Consider the following 25,737-nt stretch of genomic DNA (forward strand, 5'->3'; position numbering starts at 1 on the left):
CAACTCTAAATTTACAGTTGTGTTCACCCCAGAAAAAGAAATTAGCATAGACGAGTCCCTTGTACATTTTAAAGGAAGAGTTAAATTCCGCCAGTACCTGCCCAGCAAGCGGGCACGGTATGGAATTAAAATGTACAAGCTCTGCGAGAGCACCTCCGGGTACAGGTTCCAGATTTATGAAGGGAAAGATTCCCGGATACAACCCCCTGATTGCCCCCCGTCCTAGGAGTTACTGGGAAGATAGTGTGGGATTTACTGCACCCACTGCTGGATAAGGGTTACCACCTCTATATGGATAACTATTACGCCATCATCCCCCTATTCATGTCCCTAAAAGCCAGAGATACTGTGGCTTGCGGCACAGTGCGCGAAAATCAGAGAGGCCTCCCTAGATCCCTGGTAGGGCAACTACTCTGAAAAGGCAACAGTAAGGCTCTCCGCCATGAGAACATCCTGGCGGTTAAGTACAAGGACAAGAGGGATGTCCTTGTACTGACCACCATTCACACTAACACCAGTTCTCCTGCCCAAGTGCGAGGTACCACTACCACTGTCAACAAGCCAGACTGCATCCTTGATTGCAACAGGCACATGGGAGGGGTTGATCTGTCTAAATCAAGTTCTGAAGCCCTACAGTGCCATGCGTAAAACTAAGGTGTGGTCCAAAAAGCTGTCCGTATACATTGTACAGATGGCACTGTAAAGTGCGTACATTTTACATCGAGCTGCAGGCCACACAGGAACTTTCCTTCAGTTCCATGAGGTGGTCATCAAGGCCCTAATTTTCCAAAGTCAGGAAGAGGAAGGCCCAAGAACTTCAGGAGGTCATGGTGCCCGTGTTGTACCAGGACAACATTTCCCTGGTGAAGTCCCACAAACAACAAAGAGGGGAAAGACCCAAAAAAGATGTCGGGTTTGTTACAAAAGGGGAATACGAAAGGACACCATTTATCAGTGCGACACCTGCCCTGATAAACTTGGCCTCTGCATAAAGGATTGTTTCCGAACCTACTACTCATCCATGGGTTATTAATTTCATCCTTTATGCTCCCTCTAATAATTCTAAAGCTCTGATTTAGTCCACCTCGCTTGCATACCCACTTTCCAACAACCACTACATATTCTTTTGTGTGAGACAACTGTTAGGTCAAAAGTGCCCTTTCCACCCCTTAAAATGTTCGTACAGGGGTGCACTTTCCAAAATGGGGTCACTTCTTGGGGTTTTTAATTTCTAGGGACCACAGGATTTTTTGAAATGCGACATGACACCTAAAATCCATGTCTGCCAATTCATGCCTGCCAGCGAAATCCATATTTTTCTGTTTGCCTGCTGTACGCCCATACAGCAGACTACAAGCACATATGGGGTGTTTTCTAAATGGGGAGAAATTGAGGAACACATCCTGGGGTGCATTTTCTCCTTTAACCCCTTGTGAAAGTGAAAAATTGGGGTCTGCTAGGAATTTTTCTTTTTCACAAATGTGTGCTTTGAAATACTTTAACAAGTGTTTCTGCCTTCTGCGAGACACCTGTTTGCTGAAAAGTACCCTTTCCACCAATCAAAATGTTCGTACGGGGGGGCTCTTTCCAAAATGGGGTCACTTCTTGGGGTTTTAAATTTCTGGGGACCTCAGGAATTTTTTAAATGCGACATGAAATATAAACATAAAATCCATGTCTGTATATTCAAACCTGCAAAAACCATATTTAGAACTTTGCCTCTAGAGCCCTGCTGTGCGCCCATACAGCAGGCTACAAGCACATTTGGGTATTTCCGTATTCAGGGAAAAATGGGTTACAAATTTTGGGGTGCATTTTGTCCTGTTATACCTTGTGAAAGTGAAAAATGTAGGTGTAAATCAACTTTTTCTGGAAAAAACAACAACTTTTGTTTGGCTGTCAACCCTTATTGTGTTACAGGAAAATATATATAAAAATGGAAAATTTGCCTAAAAAAGCTAAATTTTGATTTTTTATCTCTTTTTCATTTCATTCTTGTGAAACACCCAAAAGGTTAAAAAAGTTTGATAAATTAGTTTTAATAAATTAATTAGTGTAGTTCCTAAAATAGGGCATTTATTGTCAATTTATATAATGTAAACCCCTAAAAGTGTCTCAATAACTAAATTGGTTCTTTAAAAAAATAGGTTTTGGAAAATTTCTGGAAAATCTAAAATTTGCATCTAAATTTCGAAGCCATTTGACATCATAAAAAAATAAAATTACATTTACAAAATAATGCCAACATAAAGTAGACATATGGGGAATGATGATTGCGAACTATTTTATTAGGTATTACTATCTGTCTTAAATGTATAAAATTTCAGAAATAGTGAATTTTTCAGAATTTTCAGTAAATTTTGATGTTTTTCCCAAATAAAGGAAAGAAAAATTTACTTAAATGTATCACTTACATAAAGTGCAATGTGTCACGAGAAAACATTCTCAGAATCGGTAAGATAAGTAAAAGCATTCCAAAGTTATTACCACATAAATTGACACAGGTCAGATTTGCAAAAATAGGCCTGGGCAGGAAAACAGGACTAGGGTGGAAGGGGTTAAAAGTTAAGTATTATTGTTAGGACCACCTTCCCATTGTGAATTCATATTTTACTAATGGTTGCCCAATCCTGACACCATTATAACAATAACTTATTTTGGTTGTGTTATTGTCTCACCTATACTATTACATCCTTTTGTTATAGGAATCCGTCTGCATTTAATTTTATTAGTATAAAAACATATTTTCACTTCTCTTATGCTTTCCAATGTATGAGTAATATAAAGGAAACTGTGGCCATGAGAATTTCCCACTCTCAGCTAGTCATGATGATGTAATACACCAATGTGAATAAATAGCCTTTATTCCTGTAGCTATAAACAAATCCTCATAGTCTGAAGACACGTTATTCCTTTATCATAATGGACTACAAGGGAATTGTCATCATTTGTGCTTTATTGCTGTCTGCTACTCTTACAGAAGGTAGAGTCTTAATTAAAATAGATCATATTTTTTATTCTATTACATCTGGATATTCACTTGCAGATTTTCGAATTAATTTCTTATAGGATTTGCTATACCTCGTGGGAATCGCTGTTTATGCAAAACATTTTCTACGAAACTTAATGTGATGGCAATGCAAAAGTTGGAGATTCACCCCAGAAGTTCTACATGCGAGAGAATTGAATACATGTAAGTAGAATACATCTGGTACCCACAAAATATTTTTCTGCAGCAGGTTAGGTCTCTCTTTGCCAAGAAATATTCCATACATACATTATATGGACAAAATTATTGATCATTAAATTCAGGTGTTTCATTCAGTCCTATGGCCACAGGTGTATAAAATCAAGCACCTAGTCTTTACTAACACTTGCAAAATAATTGAATGTTCTAAAGAGCTCACTGAGTTCCAGCATGGTACTATAATAGAATGCCACCATTATAACAAGTCAGGTTATGAAATGTCTTCCCCCCTTAATATTCCATGATCTACTGTGAGTGGTATCATTGCAAAGTTACAGACCAGGGTCACCGAGTGGAGAGTTTCATTTTTACAAACACTGTGTTATGCTTCCAACCTTGTGGGAACACTTTGAGGAAGACCCTTTTCTGTTCCAATATGACTCAGTCCATAAAATTGTGGTTGGGTGAGTTTAGTGTAGAACTTGACAGGCCAACACAAAGCCCTTACTTTAACCCCACCAAGCAACTTTAGGATGAACTAGAACAGAGACATTTATTCCTGCATTATTTTGGCCAAATACTTAAAAACATAGTAACATAAAATAAGGGGCTATAAAATATATGCAAGGAAGTGATTATTGTAATATTATAAATGCTTACTGATATGTCTCTACAGTGCAACTTTAAAAAACGTACCCATTCCAAAGTGCGTCAGCCCAAACCTTTTGGAACTAAGAGTTCTTCTGAGTGGAAAGAATCGGTAAGTATTATTCAGTTCAAATTTATCCTGTGCACTGTACAATTTTTGGAGTCCTCAGTAACAGTTTGCTGTGACATTAAACTATGTTCTATGACCTTCAATTTAAAAAAAAATAATATATAATACATATACATATATAATGTCATTTTATTTTTCACTGTCACTCATAAGCTATATTTTAATTTTCTAGTCATCTCAAGCATATCAAAGTGATCCGCCATCAATAGCTGTGAACATGGATGAAAGACTTCAAACCAAAACAAACCAGTTGAATAGTCTTCATTTGCTTTCTACTGATAATTTATTTAGGGTTAAAAAGCTATGTTCTCTATTCCTTCTGAAATATTTATAATTATAGAAAATGCAAATGCATTGTAAAGTGTTGTAAAGAGAAACAATAATTTAAAAAAAATGTATGACTGGATGTACTGTATATGTATTTATTATTTGAAAATTTAGTAGAACATCCAATGTAAAATAATCTTCAAATTATTTGTTATTGTTGTAGCAAAAAAAATACAGTTATTTTTATTGCATCTCGTTTTTTTACTGTATGGAAAAATAATAATTTATTAAAGAATAAAGAATAATGAATCTCGTAATGTTTAATTCTTATGCTGGAATGTGAATAAATCAGCCTCTCACTCCTGGGATTGAAAATTAAAATGAGGTTAAAGGGGCTGTTTTGGCTGTCCTTGTTGAATGGAGCAGCAGTGTGCAAGCTTGACCACGGCTCTATTCAAACTCCTTCTCACTGCTGCACTGAGGAATAATTGGGAGCTCTAAGTTTTGGTGAGGTCCCAGATACTTATGGCACATCCATTGAAATCAGCTGAGTAGACTTGTTCATCTCTTTCCAAAACTCTCATAAAATGAATAGAGAGAAACACGCACATGAGTTGGCCACATCTCACAGGTTGGAGGTCACGGGACCTCCAGTCTGGAGACAAGTGCGGATCCTGTCTTAGGGGATCCCCTACGATCAGACAATTATGGCATTTTCTGGGGGTATGTAATGGTAATAAAATAAATCATGTCATACTGAACCTGACCAAGTTTACATACAATTCTGCTGCAGCAGGAACAGTACAATGTCTGACCAGCCGGAGCAGTACAATGCCTGACCACTTCTCTCCATGGTTCCCATAGCAGTGGTTGGCTTACTCTATGGTGGGTATACCACTAACCATACATCAGACATAATAGATGATTCTTTCAGACCTATCTGCAGGCAGGGGTGGACTGGAAACTTAAAGTGGTACTATAGCCAGCCATAGCAACACTGGTGGAAGGTGGGGTTAATGCAAACATACAATGCATTGCCCCTTTAAGACAAAAGGACTATGCTTACTGACACTCATATGCAGCTCTATGTCTTTCTAATCAAATAAGGAGAATACCATTTTACATAGATGACTACACTGCGTGCAGAATTATTAGGCAAATGAGTATTTTGACCACATCATCCTCTTTATGCATGTTGTCTTACTCCAAGCTGTATAGGCTCGAAAGCCTACTACCAATTAAGCATATTAGGTGATGTGCATCTCTGTAATGAGAAGGGGTGTGGTCTAATGACATTAACACCCTATATTAGGTGTGCATAATTATTAGGCAACTTCCTTTCCTTTGGCAAAATGGGTCAAAAGAAGGACTTGACAGGCTCAGAAAAGTCAAAAATAGTGAGATATCTTGCAGAGGGATGCAGCACTCTTAAAATTGCGAAGCTTCTGAAGCGTGATCATCGAACAATCAAGCGTTTCATTCAAAATAGTCAACAGGGTCGCAAGAAGCGTGTGGAAAAACCAAGGCGCAAAATAACTGCCCATGAACTGAGAAAAGTCAAGCGTGCAGCTGCCAAGATGCCACTTGCCACCAGTTTGGCCATATTTTAGAGCTGCAACATCACTGGAGTGCCCAAAAGCACAAGGTGTGCAATACTCAGAGACATGGCCAAGGTAAGAAAGGCTGAAAGATGACCACCACTGAACAAGACACACAAGCTGAAACGTCAAGACTGGGCCAAGAAATATCTCAAGACTGATTTTTCTAAGGTTTTATGGACTGATGAAATGAGAGTGAGTCTTGATGGGCCAGATGGATGGGCCCGTGGCTGGATTGGTAAAGGGCAGAGAGCTCCAGTCCGACTCAGACGCCAGCAAGGTGGAGGTGGAGTACTGGTTTGGGCTGGTATCATCAAAGATGAGCTTGTGGGGCCTTTTCGGGTTGAGGATGGAGTCAAGCTCAACTCCCAGTCCTACTGCCAGTTTCTGGAAGACACCTTCTTCAAGCAGTGGTACAGGAAGAAGTCTGCATCCTTCAAGAAAAACATGATTTTCATGCAGGACAATGCTCCATCACACGCGTCCAAGTACTCCACAGCGTGGCTGGCAAGAAAGGGTATAAAAGAAGAAAATCTAATGACATGGCCTCCTTGTTCACCTGATCTGAACCCCATTGAGAACCTGTGGTCCATCATCAAATGTGAGATTTACAAGGAGGGAAAACAGTACACCTCTCTGAACAGTGTCTGGGAGGCTGTGGTTGCTGCTGCACGCAATGTTGATGGTGGACAGATCAAAACACTGACAGAATCCATGGATGGCAGGCTTTTGAGTGTCCTTGCAAAGAAAGGTGGCTATATTGGTCACTGATTTGTTTTTGTTTTGTTTTTGAATGTCAGAAATGTATATTTGTGAATGTTGAGATGTTATATTGGTTTCACTGGTAAAAATAAATAATTGAAATGGGTATATATTTGTTTTTTGTTAAGTTGCCTAATAATTATGCACAGTAATAGTCACCTGCACACACAGATATCCCCCTAAAATAGCTAAAACTAAAAACAAACTAAAAACTACTTCCAAAAATATGCAGCTTTGATATTAATGAGTTTTTTGGGTTCATTGAGAACATGGTTGTTGTTCAATAATAAAATTAATCCTCAAAAATACAACTTGCCTAATAATTCTGCACTCCCTGTATAATGTAGAGTTGTCACGGCCACGGCTATGGTCGTGACTCCTCAACCGCATGCGGTTGCCTGCGGTTTGGTTTTGGTCTTCAATCACAGCTGAGGGCCGCTGGTTTGTGGCCTCACCTGTGGTTGCCACGGGCAACTAGTTGTATGGTGTTAGTTTCAGCAGAGCAGCCTGAGCGGTGCTGGGCAGCTTGCTGCATTGCATGCGGTTGCACCTAACAACCTTCATGTTGGGTGTTGTGCACTGTGTTTTGTGTTGTGTGTGCACTAGGACTCTTCCCTTCACTGTGGCTGCCCGTGGCAACGTTTGGTTGGATGTGTACATGTGGTGGCAGTGACCCGGCCTGCGGGCTGACTCCCAGGACATGTTAGCCACCCATATCGTTGCCTGCGGCAACAGCCACAGTGTGATCTTCGTTTGGACACTTCCCCTTTAAGTGGTGTTTTCCCTTCCCTGGTGTTGGAAGGGTTAACTCCCTTTCTGTGTGTGTGAGACACTGTGTGTGTCTGTGTGGGTGTGGCCTCTTAGGCCTATAAAGCCTCAGTGTTTAGCATGTCTCAGTGGGTTGCTTCAGCCATGTGTAGCTGGAGCAGCCTCCTGTGTATATCATCTGCCAGTGGGGGCCACCCTTGTGGTCATAGGGTTATCTGTGAAGTATAAGTTATGTTTGCATGATGTTCAGTTGATGTTTCCCTTTGTTTCCTGTTTAGTGCAACTATGGATGTCCTGGTAACCTGTGTGTTATGTGTGCTATGTCCCTTTGTGTTCTGTGGACATGAGTAGTGCATGCATGGGTTCCAGTCAGCGTGGCTGTGACAGGTACGTGTGGAACTTGTTTAGTTCGCCTGTCATATCTGTATGTTGTATGTGTTTCCCCATTCCTTGCAGCTTGGCCAGTGAGACCCCTGTTCCTCCGCGTCCAGAAGGAACAGGCCGTCTTACCCTGCTCCTAGGTTAGGGCCATCTTGAGGGCTAGCAGGGACTTCAAGGTTCCGGTGCATGAGCCCTCCTACCATCAAGGTCGGCTCGTGTAGCTAGGAGTCAGGGTCAGGTTAGGGATGCGTTTAGGAGGTGACCTGCTCCCTAATCCTGTCGTTCTGGCTGAGCCGCCTTACATCTTCTGGCATCGCACGGCTGAGGATTTTCCCCATCCTCAGCCGTGACAAGAGTCTTGCCATTATATAAAGTAAGAGAATGAGCACTATAACTATATATATATTGTAGGAAGGTACGTGTCACCGAGGTTCCTGGCCTCGGTGAGATAAGAACCAGTAATTTTGTGTGTCAGCGGCAGCTAGTGCTAGCTGACACTGTTTTACTTAGTGTGGCTGTAAAGCCAATCCGGGCCGGTTCTTATTGGGAGCAGCCAAAGAGCAGGGTGGGTAGCTGTTCCCCACGTCTAGGCCAGGTTTCGGGCTGGGTTTAAAAACCCAGCCAGCAGCTCAGCTGAGTATGGTATGATCCTCCAAGTTATATTGGGGATGTGGGAGCTCTGTGGTTTTTGAGAGCTGAGGAGATCCGCCATACTGCAAGGCTGAGAGCTGCATGAGAGCCATCTGCTGGGAGTCAGGCACCCTAAAGCCTGCTGTGGTCTGCCAGGTGATTTATGTTATTTTGGGAGCTCCTGCTGTGTGAACTAACACCAGGTAAAGCATTGTTTTTCTTTTCTGCCTTCTCTTTGTGACTAAACACTGGACTTTTGTTTTTTCAACCGTGGTCTTGCCTCTGTATTGCGTCTGCTTACCCTGCCTACCAGAGCAAATCCCTACAATTGGTGTCACGACTGTGACTGATCCAGACAGGTCTGGGAGGAGAAGGTCGCAGCGACTTGCTACTCGCGATAGCTTGTGAGTTTGCTCCATGGTTCAGGGTATGTCATCTGGGTTTTGCCTTGTGAACCTTTTTGTCCTGACTGGGAGTTTGTAGGCATCCTTCTCAGGTGAGTCCTGTCTGCCACTCCCAGCTACTATATTAGTTTCAGTTTCACTTGCAGTCATTGCCAGATATAGTCCTTACTTCCAGTGCTACTCTGACCTTTGAAGGAGATCGTTTGATGGTGTTGCTTCTCTGCTCATGACTGGATAAGTCTATCTCTGCTATAGATTGTTTGTTGCTGTCTTCCCCTGTTGTTCTCCTAGACGTGAGTGATGGTGACTAGTGCTCCCATCTGCCGTTCCCCAGTCTAGTCTTCATAGGGTGACTGAGGGTTTAGGCATCCTGCTCGCCGCACGGGTTCACACCCCGTCTAGGGTATCAGGGCAGACAGGTGCCAGCTTAGGGTTAGTCAGGGGTGGCCATTCTATTTCCCATCCGTAGATAATGGTCCCCCTTCCCCTCCGTCTGGTGCGACACGACTGCTGCTGGGATAGCGGTCGTGACAATTGGTGGCTTGGAGCGGGCAAGAGCAGTGAGGCTGACGTGATCGCCAAAATATTTTTGGTTTGCACACGGGTGTATGTCGTTTATCAAACCTGCTAGATTTTAACCTGTGTCACGTGACAAAATGGAGGCTGTTTTGAAGGCCCTCATGCAGCAGCGAGAGACCAACCTGCAGAAACGTGAGGCTAATAAGCAGCAGCAAGAGACCAACCAGTTGCTGCTACAACACGTGATGGCTTTGCAAACAGCAGGAGCAACCCCAAGCATCCACGATCCCCGGAAAGCAGTCCGTGCAGCGATCCCTAAGAAACATACCTGGCGATGTATGAGAAAGTGGCCACCAGGGAAAGGCTGCCCCCGGACCAGTGGGCTGAGTTCATTTCTCCTTTCCTTGCATCAGAGTTTTAGCGTGTGTATTTCGATTTGCCGGACGATCAAGCGGCCGACTACCCAAAAGGTAAAGGGGGAGATTTTGGCAAGACTGGGAGTGAATGTGCTGGTCCGGGCCCAGCGGGTGCATCAGTGGGATTTCAACCCAGCTGAGCCCGTAAAACCCCAGTATTATAACCTGTTCAGCCTGTTGCAAAAGTGACTACAACCTGATGTGCTGAGCCCCACTGCTATACTGGACCGGTTGCTAGCAAACAGGTTCTGGAGGACTCTGCCACCCCCTCTCCAGCAATGGATTGGCCAGGTCTCTTCCGGTAATGCGCTGGAGATGGTCGACCTGTTGGAGCGCTATGAGGCTACCCGGAACTTACAGGGGGGTTCTTTTGGGAGGAGGGCACTCAAATCCTGTGTCCCTTCGCCCAGACCCAGCTACTGGTGCCCACCAAACCTGCCCGGGATTTGGCCCCTGTGGACCTCGCTCCAATGGTCTGCTGGCAGTGTCGGGAGCCTGGCCATGTTCGAGCAAACTGCCCACAGCAGGGGGAACCCATGGACACGAACTATGGCTTCCGTCAATCATTATATGCCAGAAAACTGTGTGCCATGGGTGCCCTGGAGTCTCTGAACCACCTGTGCCAGGTGAAGGTGGAAGACACTCCAGCGGAGGCTCTGTTGGACTCAGGAAGTCTGGTGACCCTGGTAAGGGCTTCCCTGATACGCTCCGCTGAGTACACCGGCCGTAAGGTCGGAGTCATGTGTATACATGGGGACTTAAAAGACTACCCTACTTCTATGGTGTCTCTGTTGACGGTTTCCGGCAGGTGGACCCACGAGATGGCTGTCACAACCAACCTACACTATGAACTTATAATAGGGAGAGACTTCCCGGGCTTCCCAGCACTGTGGCCGGTTACGAGAGTGACTGATTCCCATGAGACAGGGGTAACCCTAGCAGAATGGCCCGTCTCAGGGGGGAGACCAGAACCCTGGGAACCTGAGTCCGAAGGGCCAGCGGTAGGGGTGACCGCCACTTCGGTGGAAGAGGGGGAGAGAACCCTGCATGGTGGGAGACATGGAGGACTTGCCACCGGGTCCTGAGCTGGCAGACCTCAATGTCTCCGGGGATAATTTTGGTACCGCCCAGCAGCGGGACCCAACCCTATCCCGAGCCTGGGAAAATGGATTTGTGTGTTCCCCCGTTTTGTGGTTCATCAGGATATGTTGTATCGGGTAAATCAGCTGTGAGGTGAATCCATTAAACAGTTGGTGGTGCCCCAGGCTTATCGCAAACTCGTGTTAAAGTTAGCCCACCAGCATGTTCTCGGGGGTCATCTGGGAATGCAGAAAACACAGGACCAGATACTACAACGGTTTTACTGGCCCAGTGTGTTTAAGGAGGTGGACGAGTTCTGTAAGTCTTGCCCGACCTGCCAGGCAACTAGCCCCCAACACCTTTTTCGCAGTCCCTTGGTGCCTCCCCCAATCATCGAGGTACTGTTTAAGCGAATCGCTATGGACCTAGTAGGCCCAGTACCGAAGTCCGCTAGGGGACATCATCACATTTTGGTTGTCCTTGATTACGCCACTCGGTACCCAGAAACAGTGCCACTGTGACATACATCGGCGAGACTTATAGCTAAAGAGCTAATGGAAATGTTCTCCCGAGTGGGGTTACCTAAAGAAGTCCTGACTGACCAGGGGACCCCTTTTATGTCTAAGGTCATGAGGGAACTCTGTAAGTTACTGCGTATTAAACAGTTACAGACGTCCGTGTACCATCCACAAACGGACTGCTTGAAAGGTTTAACAAAACTCTAAAAGCCATGTTAAAAATGGTGGTGTCCAAAGATGGAAAGGATTGGGACCTTCTTCTGCCCTATCTCATGTTCGCAGTGCGAGAGGTGCCCCAGGCCTCTACTGGGTTCTCTCCCTTCGAATTGATATATGGCAGACATCCTCGTGGTTTGTTGGACGTAGCCAAAGAGGCATTGGAAAAACAACCCACTCCGCATAAAAGCATCCTTGAATATGTTACCAAGATGCAACAGCGGATAGAGACCGTTTTGCCTCTTGTCAGGGAGAAATGGAGGCCGCTCAGCGAGCCCAGAGTCGGATCTATAATCGGCAGGCCCGGGTCTGGATCTTTAACCCAGGTGATCGGGTTTTGGGTCTGGTGCCGACCGTGTACAGTAAGTTCCTAGCTAGGTGGCAGGGGCCTACGAGGTACGTGAAAAAATTGGAGAGGTGAATTACAAAGTACACCAGCCGGGGAGGCGAAAACCAGAGCAGGTTTACCGTGTTAATTTACTAAAACCTTGGAAGGATAGGGAAACCTGTACGGAAGACAGCCCGCGGCCGGGCTTTCTAGAGCAAGAGGTTCCGGTTCCTCTGTCTGATGCAAAGGAAGCAGTTGCCACAATAAAAATTGCTAACAGCCTCTCCTCTAAACAGGCTCAGGAAACCAAGGAGTTCATTAGTCGGAACACGGATGTGTTCTCAGACCTCCCTGGACGCACTTCCGTAATCAAACATTACATTGTCACTGAGCCTCAGGCAAAAGTCCGGTTAAAATTAAACAAAAACAAAGACAGGTGCACTCTGCGGTCTTACTAAGCCCTCAAACTGGTGTTAAAATTGAGAAATTAGCCAACATGTCCTACGTGAGGACATGTCTGAGCCCGAGCACCGCGCCAAGGTTTCTCAAGTAGCTCGGGACCTAACGCTAAACCTACCTGGGCCATATGGGCAATACCAGGAGCCAGTGGGAGAATTACAGGAGCTCAAGGTCCGACTCAAAGCAATCTCCCAGTAACCTCCAGCATGTGCCCATGCATACAATGGGAGGAGGCAGAGAGCTCTGAGCCCCACCCAAGACTGGCTGATATAGCCCGGGCCTCACATGTGCACCAGAATGCTGCCTGTAGATGGAAATAAAGGCACATTCAGACTAGGAGTTTCTACACCTCCAAAAAATTCAAAATACAAACTACAAATTGGCGTGGTATTAAAAAGCAGGAAGTGCTCAACCCCATATGCAGTGGTGCATCTATACCGGAGGGCAGATCCTGCACTTGTGGACCACAAGTACCACAATGGACATCCTACACAGGATAGCAAATAAATGGATGTGATAAACAGTATATATAATATAACAAAAACAAAGACAGGTGCACTCTGCGTTCTTACTAAGCCCTCAAACTGGTGTTAAAATTGAGAGATTAGCCAACATGTCCTACGTGAGGACATGTCTGAGCCCGAGCACCGCGCCAAGGTTTTTCAAGTAGCTCGGGACCTAACGCTAAAAGTCCGGTTAAAGCCATACCGGGTACCCAAGGCTCGGTGAAAAGCCATCTTGGAGGAAGTGCAGCTCATGTTGCGGCTTGATGTCATTGAGGAGTCTAAAAGTGAGTGGGCCAGTCCTATAGTCTTAATTCCCAAGCCAGACGGAACGTTACGATTTTGTAACGATTTCCGGAAATTAAACAAAATATCTAAGTTCGATGCATATCCCATGCCTCGGGTAGATGAACTTATTGAGAGGTTAGGCCAAGCCAGGTATTTTTCTGTTTTGGACCTCACCAAAGGGTACTGGCAGGTACCCATGATGGAGGCTACCAAAGAGAAAACTGCCTTCATTACACCAAAGGGGCTGTACAAATATAAGGTGTTATCCTTTAGCCTGCATGGCGCCCCCGCCACTTTCCAACGTCTAATGGATATTGTACTTTGTCCACTTCGGCGGTACGCCTCAGCTTACCTGGACAATATTATCATTCACAGTACCGACTGGGAAAGTCACCTGCCCAAAGTACAGGCCGTAGTGGACTCCCTTCGAAAGGTGGGACTAACAGCAAACCCAAAGAAATGTGCGATAGGGTTAGGGGAGACTAAATACCTTGGGTATGTCATTGGGCGCGGAGTCATCAAACCCCAAGTAAGCAAAATAGAGGCGATGCGGAATTGGCCCCGACCTGCCACCTTTAGACAAGTAAAGTCGTTCCTGGGAATGGTGGGCTACTACATGAGGTTTGTCCCCCATTTTTCCACTTTAGTGGCTCCGTTGACAGGGCTCTTAAAGGGACTGAAGTCCGTGATAGTCCGCTGGAATGACAAGGCAGAAGAGACTTTCTCCGCTTTGAAGTCAGCCCTGTGTGGGTCCCCGGTTTTGGTGACGCCCGACTTCAAGAGGAAATTTGTGGTACAGACTGATGCCTCCGAAGTAGGCCTCGGTGCGGTACTGTCTCAGGAAGTCAACAGGAAGGAGCATCCCGTTGTCGTCTTCAGCTGTAAGCTCACTCCACCGGAGACTCGGTACAGTATAGTGGAGAGAGAGTGCCTGCCCATCAAGTGGGCACTCGAGTCTCTCCGCTTTTATCTGTTGGGGAGAAAGTTCCGTCTGGTGACCGATCACTCTCCTCTCAAGTGGATGAGCCAAGCCAAAGAGAGGAATGCTCGGGTCACCAGGTGGTTCTTGTCTCTGCAAAACTTTAAGTTCACAGTAGAACACAGGGCAGGCCGGTTACAGGGAAACGAGGATGCCCTGTCCCGAGTACACTGTCTGGCGTGTGTTCACCCCCCTAGCGTTGAACAAAGGGGGGAGGTATGTAGGAGGGTGCAAGGGTCCGTCATTGACGGAAGGTACGTGTCACCGAGGTTCCTGGCCTCTGTGAGTTAAGAACTGGTAATTTTGTGTCAGCGGCAGCTAGTGCTCACTGACACTGTTTTACTTAGTGTGGCTGTAAAGTCAATCCGGGCCGGTTCTTATTGGGAGCAGCCAAAGAGCAGGGTTGGTGGATGTTCCTCACGTCCAGGCCAGGTTTTGGGCTGGGTTTAAAAACCCAGCCAGCATCTCAGCTGGGTGTGGTATGATCCTCCAAGTGATAGTGGAGATGTGGGAGCTCTGTGTTTTTTGGGAGCTGAGGAGATCCGCCATACTGCAAGGCTGAGAGCTGCATGAGAGCCGCCTGCTGGGAGTCAGGCGCCCTAAAGCCTGCTGTGGTCTGCCAGGTGATTTATGTTATTTTGGGAACTCTTGCTGTGTGAACTAACACCAGGACCCTGTAAAGCATTGTTTTTCTTTTCTGCCTTCTCTGTGTGAATAAACACTGGACTTTTGTTTTTTCAACCGTGGTCTTGCCTCTGTATTGCGTCCACTTAGAGCTGCCTACCAGAGCAAATCCCTACAATATATAGAAGCCTACAGTGAGATATGGAGCACCATAATTATATACAGCTATATAGTGATATATGGATCACTATTACATATACAGACCTATAGTAGTATTAATAAGTAAATAATAACTTTGGTATTCAATGGGAAATATTAAATTACTGTATATTCTCTGCAGTACCTTTGAACTACATAAGAACTAAAAAAAAAAAAAAAAAAAAAGAATCTTGTGCTAGAAAGGAATTTGTAGTATGACATCTATTTTTCCATCCTGAACAAGGGGGGAGGAGGGGGGGGGGGAGCTGGGAAAGGTCATGTTCACAGAAGATGTTCACAATATTGGAGATGGCAATGGTGGTTTAGACAACAACATATTCTTGTTATTAATATGTTAACTCTAATATTAGCAAGCAAATTGTAGGGAGAACACTCAAGTGCAGGTGGCCAGAAAAATGGCTTATAAGGCTCCTGTATTGGGAAACAAGCCACATTTCTTGACTTTCTCTCTCCACTTGTGGGCTCTTTATGCAGCACATGTTCTACTTCTTTACTACTTTCATTCTCATCGCTTTACTATCTTAGTAAAACTCTTAGGCGGTCATTAGCTTCCTGTTTTAACCCTTTCACTACCGGAGGTTTTTTCATTTTTGTGATTTTATTTTTCTTCCCTATCTTCCTTGAGCCATAACTCTTTTTATATTTCTGTTCTCATAGCTGTATGAGGGCTTATTTGTGGCGGGACAAGTTGTACTTTCTAATGCCACCATTAATTATGGCATACAATGTAGTGGAAAGCGGTAAAAAATTCCAAATGGGGTGGAATTTGAAAAAAAAAATGCAATTTCTCCACCGTTTTACAGGTTTTGTTCCCAAGGTGCTTTGTTTGCGGCAAAACTGACCCATGCCCCTATGTATAGGTTTTTTATGTCTAAATAGGGTAAAAATAAATGTAAACTTTGAAAAAAAAATCTTTTTCTTTACATCACCATATTCTGACCCCCATAACATTTTTATAGTTATATCTACTGAGCTGTATAGGGGCTCATTTTTCGCTGAACAATCTGTACTTTTTATTCATTCCCTTTTTGAGTGTTTGTGACTATTTGATCACACTTTATTGACTTTTTTGGGGTAAGAGAAGCAATGAAAAAATAGAAAATTGGCCATTTTGACCCTTTTTTTCGTTATGCCATTTGCCGTATTGGAAAAATATTTTTATTTTTAAATAGTACGGGTGTTTTCGGTCACGGTGATACCCATGATGTTTATATTTTTTAATTTTGTATATTTTTTTTTACATTTTTATTTTTTTATTTATGTAATGATTTTGAAGCTCATATATGAGCCTATAAAATCAGTTCTCACTTGACCACAGCATCTAAAGCCTTTAGTTACCGCAATCGGCATTATTGCCAGTCACAGTAATTAGCGGCAGGTCTCTGCTGTTTGAAACAGCAGAGACCTGCCAGCCATGATGCCCGCTGCACGTGCGAGCGGACACCATGTTTGCCTATCGCTCCAGCGCCGTACAGCAAACTGGTTAATAACCCCTTGCGTTGGCGGTGGATCAGCTAAAGCTATGTAGAGGCGCAAATAACCTTTGTGCCACAATCTGCAACAGATATATACACCATAAAACTTTGTAAATGACCCCCTTAATCTCCTTAGTATCTTTGTATAACTCTTAGGCCTGTATTATACTGGCCAAGGGTCGCTAACAAGCATTCGTAGGAACACTCATTAATGATGATCTGCATGTGAAAAAAGTGCTGCCAATTACCCAATTGGGCAATCGCATCTTTTATGCAGGCTACAAAATCGTTTGCTGGTGGCAGATCATGTCATTTAATCACACTTTGCTGCCGGCAAATAATCATTGTGTATGGGGAAGTATAATGGTATTAGCGATCGCTCCTCCCCATACTGTGGAGAAGATTGCTGCATGTAATTGCAGAGGTCTCCTTCACTGACAAGCAGGCAATTGTCGAGAAGGAACGCTTCCTTCCCGACAATCGTATTGTTCAACTACTCTTCTAATACAGCCCTTATTCTCAATAACCTTTGCTAAAACTTTGCTCTACTGTATGTGGGACAATAGACCTTTTTATTAAAGAGGTACCCGAGTTCTTGATCAGGTGGTGAGGAGTTGGCAGGCATGTTCAGCAGCCTCTAGCCACAGTGCAAGCAACCTAGTTGGGAGGATCTGTAGGGCGCAAGTGAGATTTTGTCACGGATGATGTTGCAGATAGCTGGAAGTTATGAATAAATGTCCGACTGGCTTGATCCCAAACTAAGGAGCATATAGGTGACCCCTATAAAACCCTAAGAGCTCACCCTGACTGCTAAGCACATACAAGGGTCTCAAAGGTAGACGATTGTATGACCCCATACCTAGACTGTGTGACACCTGAAAACCCTATAATAGTGAGGGGACACGACCACCGGCTCCCTGCACTTCATACGGAGGGAGTCAGGGTCACCTAGAATCAAGACAGCAAGGAAACACAATACATGAAAGGACTTATCTGAACAAGCAGTAGAAGAAGCCTCCAGCAGTGAACACTTAAATCCAGGAAGTAGTATAAACCGCAAAGTGAGGCAGTATGGGAGAAAATATAAAGGAAAGAGGATAAAAAAAAAAAAAGAACATCATGCAAGAGGTAGAGAAGGACGTCTGTCAGACCTTCTCACAGAAGTGGCGGTGACAGATTTCTTATGAGTCTCTTCTCTCTCCCTCCTCTAAGAGACATTGCTGTTCTGTTAGAAGTGACTTTTTTCTTTACTTATAATTGTTAATTGTTTGTGTCACTGTCCTTGTCTTTCTAACTTGGTTGCAAAGTGTGTGGTTGGGACATCCCTCACACACTGTGTCATGGACGGTCAGTAAAATGTCCCTCAATTTTATTTAGGCAAGTGGTCTTGGGTGTTCCCGAGATGTCAGTGACCACTACAGCCTTATAGTATACTAACTACCTAATAGTAAAGTCAGCTCCATCCATTGGTGGCTCTCAGACTTTTAGTTTCATGGTGTGGTTATTCTCTCTGACTTTTGTTAGGCTATCTTTCAAACCTGTGTGGTTGCTATGACCCCCTTAGAAGTCATTACTCCATAGACTGGGTGGAGGACCCTACCGCAGTGCACACATTTGGAACATATAAGTTATATCTTTGGGAGATACTGGTTCGGCGAAAGTTTAGGACAATAGTCATGGATGCCAACAAGTGTGTGGCTGTAATATACTAAACATGAGGGAATGAGGGGGTGTTTTGTAGACTGTATCCAGTTGTGAAAAAGGGAACTCAGACAAGTGACATGGTTGGAAGGACAGGTGATACTACTTATGGACACAAACACTGCCAGTACACATTGCTCTCCTAAGCACAGAGGTAACATTTCTTCTCAGTTCCATGCAATTTATTGGGTAAAGATCTCCTTCTTAAATTGTTACATTGTCTTCATGCTTGAAAGCATTCGGTTAGAAAATTCCCCAATCATGTACCGAGAAATTTTAAGATTTTATTCAGTTGGCAGCCCTCCTATTTGTCATAACAATACACGCTCCAGAGTCAGTTCCAGGGGATCTCATAACCAAATATCTTAGTAGGTAATTCCAATCAGCGATGAACATATGGGTAAGATAGACACACTGTATCCAAAGCTCCACCTCACATTTTTTTGAACACTCAACGAAACATATTAGGTCACTAACGTTTTGGTTATTCTAGGAAAGATAAGAAGCTTCCAGCCATTACTACATGTATGAGATATCACTTGTCAGAGTCAGGACAATAGATTAAAGGTGTTGTGCCATTTAATAAGTTATCCACAATCTAGAGGATAGGCAATAACTAGCTGATTGCTGTTGGTCTGACTGCTGGGACCCCCAATAATCACGAGAGCGGGGGTCCTGTTCCCCTGTTCTGATGGCACAGTAGGTCTAGCATGCGCACTGCCGCTCCATTCATTCAACCACAAGATGGGCCTCCAGTGATCAGCAAGTTATCTCCTATCCTGGGGATAACTAATAAACTTGGCACAACACCTTTTATTCGTGTGCCCCTCTTTAGTGAAAATAAGATTGAGAAAATGTGTCACTAAAAGAAAATTACAACTTTATTTTAGCATTAATTATTTGGGAACAGAATGAGTACAGTTTATACATGTGTTTATTTGATTGCATATGTGTTTATATTTCGATTTTTTTTATTTTTTTTATTTAGTACGTTTATGTGTTTTTGATAGAATGTAACTGTGTTTTATGAGTGTGTGTGTGGTTATATGTTCCATATCAACTTCAGACAGTACAGAATTATGAGTCGTCTGAACAGCTGTTTGTACTGTATGCTGATTAAAATGGAATCTTAGAAGACTAACTGTAACGGATTTAAGGCAGCTGGGATCACCAACTTGTTCACCATACTTTGTAATTTGATAATCTCTTTATAAATGAGTATAAGACATATGTTGGAAAATTTTAGAAGTCTGAAAAGGTTGTATGTGTAGCTACCGAACAGCCTTCATGAGCGCTTCAGCAACAGTGAAGAAACAAGAGGGAGGGGGCCATGTAGCTGAATGTGTGACTGTGTGTGTCTACAGCTATGAGCAAGAAGGAGAAGAGGCTAAATGATTTCATACATAATGTAGTTAACTAGTTAAAGCAAATACTTTCTTTGTGTATATATGAAATTAATGGTTACATTTCAAAATGTGATGGCAAGAAGTAATAACCCTTTTGTTATTAATAATAATAATAATAATAATAATTCACTTTTACCTCATTGTTACATAAAAATTGTAGAATACCCCTTTATCCCTTTCAGAAGATGGTGCCTGCTTGAGAGCAAAGTGGGGGTGTCATAGCCACCAGATTTCTGCTATATTACACAGCAGACACCTGTGTCAATGTCTGTGATCAACAATAATGCCAATCGCAGACATTTAACCCCTCAGGTGCAGTAGCCAATTGTGCCCACAGCATCTGAGGGGAGTACTGCACTCTAGGTGGCAGCACTCCATAAGTAAGAATATATAGAATTTTCCATACACTATTGTATTAAATCACAGTAGTATATGAGAGAAGCAATCTAAAGATCACATGTTCAGTTCCCCTGGGGAAGGCTTAAAAATATATTTAAAAAAAAGTAAAAAAAAAAAAAAGTTTTTATAAATGTGAAAAATGTAAAACTATAAAAATTAAAATCACCCCCTTTCCCCATAATCAAAATAAATGAACAATAAAAAAAATTAAGATCATTTGCACTGTTGCATACCCCAATGGGAAAACATATTAAGATATAAATGTAATTATCCCGTATGGAGAAAGCCATAACAGAAAAAAAAAGTCATAATGGGCGATTCGCTGCTTTTTCGTCTTCACCTCCCCAAAAAATTCAATAAAAACTTACACACAAATTCACACAGCACCATAGACAGAACTATAAAATGACGAAAATTTTATTTATTTTTTCCCCAGTATTAAAACACTAGGAAAACTACACAAATGTGATATTGCTATAATTGTACTGACCCAGAGAATGAAGGTAACAGGTCAGTTTACAGCATAGGGAATGCTGTAAACGCAAAACCCATAAAACTATGGTGCATTGAGTTTTTTTTTCCAATTCCACCCCCATTTGGCTTTTCTTTTTTCCAGTTTCCCACTACATCATATGTAATATTCCATGCTGCCATTAGAAAGTAAAACTTGTCCGGCAAAAAAACAAACACTCATACGGCTATGTGAATGGAAAAATAAAAAGGCTATGGTTCCGGGAAGGCAGGGATTGAAGAACAGAAAGTCACCAATTATTATTAACCTGTTAGGGTACTTTCACACTAGTGTTTTTTTCTTTCCGTTTCTGAGATCAGTCATGGGCTCTGAAAAGCGGTCCAAAACGCATCAGGTTTGCCCTAATGCATTCTGATTGGAAAAGGATGCGCTCAGAATGCATCAGTTTGGCTCCGTTCAGTCACCATTCCGCAAAGGAGGCGGACACCAAAACGCTGCCTGCAGCGTTTTGCTGTCAGCCTAATGAAGCGGATCCAAACGGATCCGCCATCCAAATAATGATTGTCAATGGGTGACGGCTCCGTTTGAGGCGGATCCATTTCTAAACGTTTGTGTCCCCTCCGCCAGCAGCCATTCTGATCGGCCATCTTGGAAGACAAACAAACTTGTAAGTATAGAAAGTTTTAATGTCTATCTATCTTTATCTCTTTCTATCTATCTATCTCTCTATCTATCATCTATCTATCACTGGGGGGAGCTGATGGCACTAAGAAGGGGGGCTGATAGCATGGGGGTTGCTGATTGCACTGGGGGGAGCTGATGGCACTGAGGGGAGCTGATGGCACTGAGGGGGCTGATGGCATGGGGGAGCTGATGGCACTGGGGGGATCTGATGGCATGGGGGAGCTGATGGCATGGGGGAGCTGATGGCACTGGGGGGGGGCTAACGGCATGGGGGAGCTGATGGCACTGGGGGGGGGGCTGATGTCACTGGGGGACTGATGTCACTGGGGGGGCTGATGGCATGGGGGAATTGATGGCATGAGGGAGCTGATGGCATGGGGAGCTGTTGGCACTGGGTTGAGCTGATGGCACTGGGGGGAGCTGATAGAACTGAGGGGGGGGGCAGATGGCATGAGGGAGCTGATGGCACAGAGGACTGATTGCACGGAGGTCTGATGACATTTTATAAAGGAAAACGTTCTTTTTTATAAAAAAAAATTCTTATTAGAGTACTCGTTGGATTAATCGATAATAATCGATAGCTGCAGCACTAATATATACAAATACATATATATATATATATATATATATATAAAAGGAAAAAGTGGCAGCATCGTCTCTAATGCAAACAAGGGGGTGCAACTGGCCCAATATGGATATTAGCAAATCCAATGCATAAAAGTAAAAAAAATGGGCAGCACTCCATGAGATAAAAAAATACCAAAAAATCTTTATTTACCCATACAGGACATGTGACGTTTCGGCTCTATGCTGGAGCCTTTCTCTCTCTGACTTTTATATATATATATATACAGTACAGACCAAAAGTTTGGACACACCTTCTCATTCAAAGAGTTTTCTTTATTTTCATGACTATGAAGGCATCAAAACTATGAATTAACACATGAGGAATTATATACATAACAAACAAGTGTAAAACAACTGAAAATATGTCATATTCTAGGTTCTTCAAAGTAGCCACCTTTTGCCTTTATTACTGCTTTGCACACTCTTGGCATTCTCTTGATGAGCTTCAAGAGGTAGTCACCTGAAATGGTCTTCCCAGAAATGCTTAGCACTTGTTGGCCCTTTTGCCTTCACTCTGCCGTCCAGCTCACCACAAACCATCTCGATTGGGTTCAGGTCCGGTGACTGTGGAGGCCAGGTCATCTGGCGCAGCACCCCATCACTCTCCTTCATGGTCAAATAGCCCTTACTTTCAAAGTTTTCCCAATTTTTCGGCTGACTGACTGACCTTCATTTCTTAAAGTTCTTTTTTAGGCCCACCACCGCCCAATACTTATATCCTGAGGGATCGCACCCAAACTCAGTCCCAACCCGTGAAAAAGCACTGACCTCATTTGAGGCTCAACCTGTGATTCTTAATTTATCTGGGATAGACCTATCAGAGGTCGAGCAAAAACTGTTGAATAAAGGACTGTCATTTGTGCCAACCACCCGCTTTTGTTTGTTTGACTGGGTAAAGGATCTTCATTTGTTCGTGAGAAAACTGAGGTGGCGCAAGCTATTTTGCGCCTCGGATAAAAAGAGGAGCCTTGAACTTGGACTAGATCCAAGTGATCTTATAGGCTATGATGCCCTAGTGGATCTATTGGACGATAATGATCGCCCCCCGGGTCAGGGCCCATTTACAAGCCTCAGAAACAAAAGTACTAGGATGCCTCCCAAAACACTGGGTGAGGCCCACATTGATCTATTTCTTAGATCAGTAACTAGGGACCTAGGTAATCTGACATCTACACAAGCGGGCGGCACAAAAAACTACACACAGAGGGAAATGGAAATATTACGGGATCTAGGCACCAATAAACAACTTATAATTAAACCCTCGGACAAAGGGGGGAACATCGTTGTTATGTCCAGTGAACAATACTGTGACATGTGCATGTCGCTTCTATCTGATGGACCCAGCTATGAGTTGCTCAAGCTGGACCCAACCCAGATGTATGCGAGAGAACTATCTCAGATCCTACAGGAGGCCCTTGAGGGGAGACTTATTGACCGGCGTGAATGTGACTACCTTGAAATATCGAATCCCCGGGTGGCCACCTTCTATTGTCTCCCTAAGATTCATAAGGGCACGGTCCCCCTCAAGGGTCGTCCAATCGTATCTGGGATAGGGGGCCTGACTGAGCACGCAGGTACCTATATTGACAAGATCCTGCGTCCATTCGTAATGTCTCTACCCTCATATCTCCGTGACACAAATGATTTGCTGAAACGGATAGATGGCATCTCATTGGATCCGGGTGTCTGGTTGGCCTCCATTGATGTGGAGGCTCTATACACCTCAATCCCACACAACAAGGGCCTGGCGGCGGTTATATATTTTTTAGATACCAGATCAACTGACCTCAAGGATCACAACCACTTTGTGATCAGACTTCTAGATTTCATTTTAAAACACAACTACTTTGTGTTCAATGGTCGATTCTACCACCAGCTCAGGGGCACGGCGATGGGGAGCCCCTGTGCGCCTACCTACGGCAATTTGCTCCTGGGCTGGTGGGAGGACACCATTGTCTTCACGGAAGGGATGCAACGATGGACCCGCCATATAATATCCTGGTCAAGGTTCATCGATGACATCCTGCTATTCTGGTCAGGTACCCCAGAAGACTTTGATGGGTTCATGAAGGATCTTAATATTAACCATATCGGCTTATTTTGATGAGTTTGATAAACAAGCCAGCACTCTGTTTCATCGGTTCAAACCGAGGGGATACTCGGAGGATTGTCTTTATGAAGCCTGGAGTCATGCTGGATCCCTTGATAGATCGGCATTAATCCACTCTGCAGGGAAGGGCAAGAAATCAGAAGATGTCATTAGAATCATAGGCACGTACGACACTGAGTCCAATCAAGTGCGTCAGATCATCGGACGTTACTGGTCGTTGATTAAATCTGATCCTGACTTGACCGACCTTCTTCCGGAACATCCCTCAATCACCTTTAGACGGGGTCGCAGCATAGGGGATCAGCTGGTACACAGCCATTTTGAACCAACCCCCCCTCCATGTACCTGGCTAGCGGATAGGAGAAATGGGACCTATAGGTGTGGTAAATGTAAGGCCTGTTCCTTTATAGCAGTAGGCCAGTCCTTTACGAATGCCGAACAGAACCATACATATATGACCCGTGGTTTTGCAAATTGCAACACAACAGGTGTGGTCTACATCGCCCAGTGTAAATGTAACCTCAGATACATTGGTAAAACATGCAGAGCATTTAAAAAGAGGATCCTGGAACACATCGGTGACATTCGCCATAAGCGTGATAAGCCCTTGTCCAGGCATGTGGTTCTTAAACATGGAGGAGACCCGAAAGCAATTAACTTTTCCATGGTGGAGACAATAAAACACTCCATCAGAGGAGGAGACATTGACATTATCCTGAGACAGAAAGAGTCAAAATGGATACACAGATTAAACACTATGTCACCTGCAGGACTGAATGAAAATATCGATTACTCCTGCTTTCTTTAGCCAGCCATATACTATCTAATATGGGGTCGATATATATATCATAGCACGGTAATAACTTGAGGGGAGGATATGTCGCCATCCCCATTACTGGTATGCTTTTTTTCTATCCCATGTACAAATCAATTCACATATATATAGATTATTAACTCTATTCACTATGATATAACAAAGATCTCATAAATAGCTTTATTAAGCCTGCAGGATTCTTGTCCCACGAATATCATCGCCTCCTATGTATGGGTACCGTGTCTGTAGGACCAATACCTGTCCTATGTATTGTCCCCATTCTATTCATGTATATTAAACCGGTCCATGGTCTGTGCATTTATACTGCACAAATTGTCTTTTACCCTTAATCACGGCCCAGGTATTCACATTGGGTCCTCACAATTGTATCATAATGATGTTTTATCTATATCACTGGACCCGATTTTGATCATAACATGATCTGTGTATCACAAGCATTCGATTGCTTTAAACTGTACTTGCCGAGCCACGTGATCGGAGGTGACTGGCAACGTCATCAGGCAGCGTCCTGACACTATGCTGATGACGCGACGTCTGCTGGGCCATGTAACCGGGTGCCGCCAGTGACGTCATTAGCGACGTCTGGGATGCTGGCTGCATATTGTGGGATACGAGTAGGATTAGGTCCGCCCATAGCAATAGGGCACACCCCCTGTGGGTGTAACGGGGCGGCATCGGCACATAATACATAGCAGATGTGGGGGTGGCCTCAGCTACTCAGTATGACAGACACGCCCACTAGAGGCGTGATTGAGTCATAGGCTCACCCCCAACATTACTCACTAAGCGCGGGCTATTTAAACCAGACAGGCTTCCCTGCATGGCGACCTCACACGCAGGACCAGTGAGGCACCATTACCTGTGAGTTCCACGGAGGGCTTCTCTTCCTACTTACTAAAGGTTGGTGTGCATGGCCTTATCTGGCTGTTAACTCTGATTATTTCTTCTGCCCTAAACAGTGTATACACGGGCTATGGTTGGAGTGACAGAGAACATACTAACTCCATAGACAGCCTGGGACCTATTAGGCGGCATCCGGACACGCAAGTAGTATCTGGTTACTTGTTTGCCATGCTTTTCATACATGTTATCACACATATGTGG

At 43.9% G+C, this 25,737-nt stretch overlaps 1 protein-coding gene across 1 annotated transcript; it reads left to right on the forward strand.

Moving 5' to 3' along the window:
- The first annotated feature begins 2,849 nt into the window (after positions 1-2,849).
- LOC120991659 (C-X-C motif chemokine 10-like) lies at positions 2,850-4,538 on the forward strand. Its single transcript, XM_040420453.1, has 4 exons — positions 2,850-2,983; positions 3,070-3,193; positions 3,864-3,947; positions 4,138-4,538. The coding sequence occupies exons 1-4, from the start codon at positions 2,923-2,925 to the stop codon at positions 4,172-4,174; spliced, it is 306 nt and encodes a 101-aa protein (XP_040276387.1). The 5' UTR covers positions 2,850-2,922; the 3' UTR covers positions 4,175-4,538.
- Positions 4,539-25,737: the final 21,199 nt, after the last annotated feature.

Source organism: Bufo bufo, chromosome 2 (genome assembly GCF_905171765.1).
Source record: "Bufo bufo chromosome 2, aBufBuf1.1, whole genome shotgun sequence".
NCBI lineage: Eukaryota > Metazoa > Chordata > Amphibia > Anura > Bufonidae > Bufo > Bufo bufo.

Bases quoted from the DNA above. Each gene is read 5' to 3' on its own strand.
- LOC120991659 (XM_040420453.1), top strand. From the start codon at position 2,923: ATGGACTACAAGGGAATTGTCATCATTTGTGCTTTATTGCTGTCTGCT. The intron at 3,194-3,863 runs GTAAGTAGAATA...ATGTCTCTACAG, and splicing joins TGCGAGAGAATTGAATACAT to TGCAACTTTAAAAAACGTAC. The intron at 3,948-4,137 runs GTAAGTATTATT...TTAATTTTCTAG, and splicing joins CTTCTGAGTGGAAAGAATCG to TCATCTCAAGCATATCAAAG.